At 56.9% G+C, this 4,874-nt stretch overlaps 1 protein-coding gene across 1 annotated transcript; it reads right to left on the bottom strand.

Annotated features, from left to right (window-relative positions):
- Positions 1-1,261: 1,261 nt before the first annotated feature.
- LOC138999579 (patr class I histocompatibility antigen, B-2 alpha chain-like) lies at positions 1,262-4,456 on the bottom strand. Its single transcript, XM_070401736.1, has 8 exons — positions 4,383-4,456; positions 3,983-4,267; positions 3,494-3,769; positions 2,676-2,951; positions 2,451-2,552; positions 1,986-2,018; positions 1,808-1,855; positions 1,262-1,659 (listed from the first exon to the last, which is right to left on the bottom strand). Exons 1-8 carry the CDS (start codon positions 4,453-4,455, stop codon positions 1,655-1,657), a joined length of 1,098 nt encoding a protein of 365 aa, XP_070257837.1. The 5' UTR covers position 4,456; the 3' UTR covers positions 1,262-1,654.
- Positions 4,457-4,874: the final 418 nt, after the last annotated feature.

Here is a 4,874-nt window from a genome sequence, read left to right as displayed (position 1 = left end):
GGCTGCTGTGCCACTCCAATATTTAGATTTGACTAGTTTCTGGTCTAATAGAAATTATGTTTCCAAATCTCCACTCCTCCTTTCGTGTAGGACACCCTAACTAGCTTTTTAAAATATTAGTATTATCTTTTTCAAATGTATCCACCCAGCTTAATTCAATGTTTTCCTTTGCAAGCATACATAAACACCTGTCATAATTCAACATTGCCCGGTTCCCCTTTGCCTGTACATATAACATTCATGCCTCTTGACCCTACATGGGATTTGATTTACGTTGAGTGTAATTTTAAAAAATATATAATACATTTTATTTTTAATATGTATTCTTTTTTTAGATTTTTAAAATTAATTTTTTGAGAAAGAAAGAAATATGAGAGAGAAGAGAAAGGAACATTGATTGGCTGCCTCCTGCACGCTCCCAATCCCGGCCATGTGCCCTGACCAGTAACTAAACCAGCAGCCATGTGGTGTATGGGATAATGCAAGCCAACTGGGCCATATGGGCCAGGGCAACCACCTTTATTTTTTAGAGCAGTTTATGTCGACAGTAGAACTTAGAGGAAGGTACAGAGATGTCTCATAGATGAGAGACATACTCGATGCTACCACACGTGCCTAGTTGCACTAAACCAAGGGTGGGAACCTTTTTTCTGCCAAGGGCTGGTTGGATGTTTACAGCATCATTCACAGGCCATACAAAACTATCAGCTTAAATACCAGCCTGCTAGCCCTGCCTGGTTTGGCTCAGTGGATAGGCACAGATGGCCTGTGGACTGAAGTGTCCTGGGTTCAATTGTGGTCAAGACACATGCCCAAGTTGCAGGCTCAATCCCCAGTAAGGGGCGCGCAGGAGACAGCTGACCAGATTCTCTCATCATTGATGTTTCCATCTCTCTCTTCCTCGCTGAAATCAATAAAAATATATTTTAAAAAACCACAAAAAAACAGTACGTTTAAAAAAGTAATTAGCCTGCTATATTTGGCCAAACAACTGACTTAGCTCTAATCCCTTGGCAGCGCCAGACCAAATGATTTCACAGATCTTAAATCAGGTCAAAGTCCCCACCCTTGGTCTAAACAGTTGATAAATGGCAATAATGATCCCATCCTACTGGTATTGATGCTATTGTCAATGGTGCCATTGGAAACCTTATTCTAAAAAGAGTATGAAAATGCAAAACATATGGAATATTTCAAGCAATCTCAACAACTAATGAATCGAATGACTTGCCATATTGAACATTTCCTATGACTCAGGGTCTTTTCATGTATACATTTTCTCTTTATTATTCTGCCCAATTTTCGATGTGTTCTTTTGCCTTTACCTCAATGTTAAGAGTTCTGATGGTGTCCCTCTATCTGTCCTATGTACCACCTTACCTGAATCCTGTCTGTATGTCAGAACAACTTCTACCCGGGAATAAGCCACACAAAAATAAAGGACATCATGTTCGTTGTCCATCGAGGAACAAGGGAATGGGGTTCAGTGGATGACTATGTCCTGGTCTCCTGTGGAGTCATGTAGACATGGGGGCCGGAGGGGGTGGGGAGGGGCGGCTAGGGAAGGTGGTGTGGGGAGCAGGCCTGGTTCCTGAGTCAGGAAGTGGGAGCGTGAACACATCTTCCAACACTCAGTCCCCACAAGGCAGCTGCCTCACGCTGTGGAGGACAATCATAATCAACAGGTTCAGGTCAGTGACTGTAACTGGTGACATTCTCACAGTCCACTTCCTGCTCACAGTGTCCCACTGACACCCCACCACCCAGTCCTCCCGTCTGCCCACCCCTCCCCACGGCAGGGTCTCACCTCTAGAAGCTGAGAAAGACACATCAGAGCCCTGGGCACTGTCACTGCCTGGGGGACACACACCAGGACAGGGTTAGAGCCCCAGGACAGGAGACTAAGGAGGAACTATGGTGGTGAGGATCCCATGGGCTCGTGTCAGTTCTGTCCCAGTGACTCAGGGGTCTCCCTCCATACTCACTGGCAGCCTGAGCATAGCTCCCTCCTTTCCCACCTGCGGGAAGAAAACATCCCGTGAGAGACCAGGGAGGAGGTAGGGCCATGAGGTCCTAAAGGAAGCCCTAGTCCTGGGCCCCAGAGAAGTTTCCAGAATCCTGTGTAGAGACCCAGGGCAGGATCAGGAAACCTGAGGGCAGTGCATGGGTGAGGACTGGACCCACCACCCTCCTGGAGGTCTGTGCTCAACAGGGACCTGCCCTCTGACCTGGGACTGCTGGGAGCGGGGTCCCCACCACCAGCATCATCAGGTGATAAGTGGGTCCCTCATTTTCCCACGGGCCTCACTACAGAGTAAGTGTGAGCACAGAGCCCCACAGTGGCCATCACATGCTTGGGGATGGTGCTTCCCGTGAGTGAGGCGGGACACACGTCTACCTGGGCTTGAACCCCCAGTGGGACAAGACACTCAGACCCCAGCCCTCCCCACCTGAGCGCCTCCTCCCCCACATCACAGCTCCAGCCACAGCTCCCAGCAGAACCAGGCCCCCAGCGATGCCCATGATGATGATGAAGGTGTGAGAAGGCGGCTCTGGAAGGAGAAGGGAAGGGAGGGTGAGGACCCTGACCCCAGGCCTCAGCCCCGACCCTACTGAGCTCCCCCCGGGCCCCTGCTGCCCTGAGAAGAGGCTCTGTGCCCACGGCCCCTCCTCACCCCATCTCAGGGTCAGGGGCTCAGGAAGCCCCTCATGCTGCACATGGCACGTGTATCTCTGCTCCTGTCCAGTGGGCACCACCATGGCCACCCACTTCTGGAATGTGCCGTCCCCTGCAGGCCTGGTCTCCACCAGCTCCATGTCCTGGGTCTGGTCCTCCCCGTCACGCTGCCAGGTCAGGGTGATGTCCGCAGGGTAGAAGCCCAGCGCCCAGCACCTCAGGGTAACCTCACGGTCAGAGACGGGGTGGTGGGTCACGTGTGCCTTTGGAGGGTCTGAGGGGAGGGGAGAAAATGCAGGAACTTTGCATCCACCATGGGACACTCCAGCAGCGCCCATGTGACCATCCTGAGAGTGGACAGCCACCTGGGGTGTGGGAGGGAGCACACAGCCAACACACCAGCCTGGACAGAGGCACCTGAGAGGATCTCCTAGTCTTTAGAAAGTTCTAGAAGCAGAGAGACACAGCCCAGGGCAGGAGGCCATGTGACTCAGAAAAGCTGGGGTGAGGCCTCAGACACAGTGGGTGTGGGCAGCGCACAAGGTCTGAGGGAGAAGGTCCCCGTGGGTCCCAGAGCCCCTGCAGGGCCCATGGGAGCCGCTGATGGGCTATTTCAGGGGGGTCTCCCTGCACCCCAGGAGAGCCTGCACCCCTAACTGTCCCTGAGAGGAGGGGGGTTTCTCTGGTACCTGACCTGACATCCAGTGGGGCTCCCTCCCTGACCCAAGTAGGGGTGTCATAGACTGACCCTCTGTCCTTTCTCCTTGTAGGAACCCCAGCCCCGGGGAGAGGGGGCGGCCCCAGGGCCCCTGGTACCTGCTCGCTGCAGGGTTTCCTTCTCTTTTTCTAGGCACATGAGCAGTGACTCCACACACAGGCCCTCCAGGTCTCTCCTTACACGCTTTGCCCAACCCGCCGCCTCCCACTTGCGTTGGGTGATCTGAGCCGCCGTGTCGGCAGCGTTCCAGGAGGTCAGGTCCTCATTCAGGGCGATGCAGTCGGCGCCATCGTAGGCCCACTGACTGTACCCGCGGAGGAGGCACCCGTCGGGTCTCACTTCGCAGCCATACATCCTCTGGAGGGTGTGAGACCCTGCCCCTGCCCCGAGGTCAGCCCCGCCCCGCCCACCCCGCGGGGACTGAATCTAAAACAAAGTGAAATCGGGTCAAAGTTCCCGCGGGCTCCTCCCTAGTCCGGGCCTGGCGGGTCCCGCCCCCTCCGAGTGACGCTTGTACATAAACCCTCGGGGCGACCCCGGCCCGTCGGTGGGGAGGGAGGTCGTGACGGGTCTGGCCCGCGGCTCACCGTCCTCGCTCTGGTTGTAGTAGCCGCGCAAGTTCTGCAGGGTCCCTTGGAAAGTCCGTGCGTGGCCCTTGAAGATCTCTGTCTGCCAGTCCCAATACCCCGGGAACACCTGCTCCACCCACGGCTGCTGCATCCACGGCGCCCGCGGCTCCGCCCTCGGATTCGGGGCGTCGCTGTCGAACCGCACGAACTGCGTGTCGTCCACGTAGCCGACGGCGAGGAAGCGGGGCTCCCCGCGGCCGGGCCGGGACACGCTGGTGCTGAAATACCTCAGGGAGTGGGGGCCTGGGGGGCGGACGGGGGGCAGGGCCGGGGCTGGACACGCGCCTTCCCGGCCCCGCGACCCCGCCGGGTCCCCTCGCTCCTCCCGCACCGCCGCCCCCTCCGACCCCGCACTCACCGGCCCAGCTGGGGGTCAGGACCAGCGCCCCCGAGAGCAGCAGGAGGAGGGTGGGGGGGCTCAGGACCCGCATCTTCGGCGTCGTAGGGAAGGTGTGTGTCCTTGCGCTTCGACCGAGGAGTTATAACCGGGAGCCACGGGGACGCTGATTGGCTGCTCTAGAAACCGCTCAGCCAATGGGAGTGAGAAGTGGGGCCGCGTCACGAGTCTCTAGGAGGAGGCGCCGACACAGGTTGGGGAGGACAGGTGAAACCCAGGGCGCTGGGGAGTCCCCACCACGGAGCTGCCCTCGCGCCCCCAGACACTGTCCCCTGCGGAGACCTGAGCGCAGGCCTGGGCCCTGGGACTCGGTCCTGCCCCTCCTCCTGCGCGGGGCGCCCGTCACACTGTCCCCGAGGCCTGGCCCAGGCGCTGTGCTGTTCAGGGACTTTCTAAGGTTTTGGTGTTACCATCTCTGTGAGGCCTCACACACAGGCAGGCGCCCAGATAACC

The sequence above is a fragment of the Myotis yumanensis genome, unplaced genomic scaffold, assembly GCF_028538775.1.
Source record: "Myotis yumanensis isolate MYYU_CA2020_CCGP unplaced genomic scaffold, mMyoYum1.0.hap1 SCAF_23, whole genome shotgun sequence".
In the NCBI taxonomy this organism is placed as follows: Eukaryota; Metazoa; Chordata; class Mammalia; order Chiroptera; family Vespertilionidae; genus Myotis; species Myotis yumanensis.
Note: the sequence above shows the minus strand (reverse complement) of the source record. Positions and strands in the feature narration are given on the sequence as shown.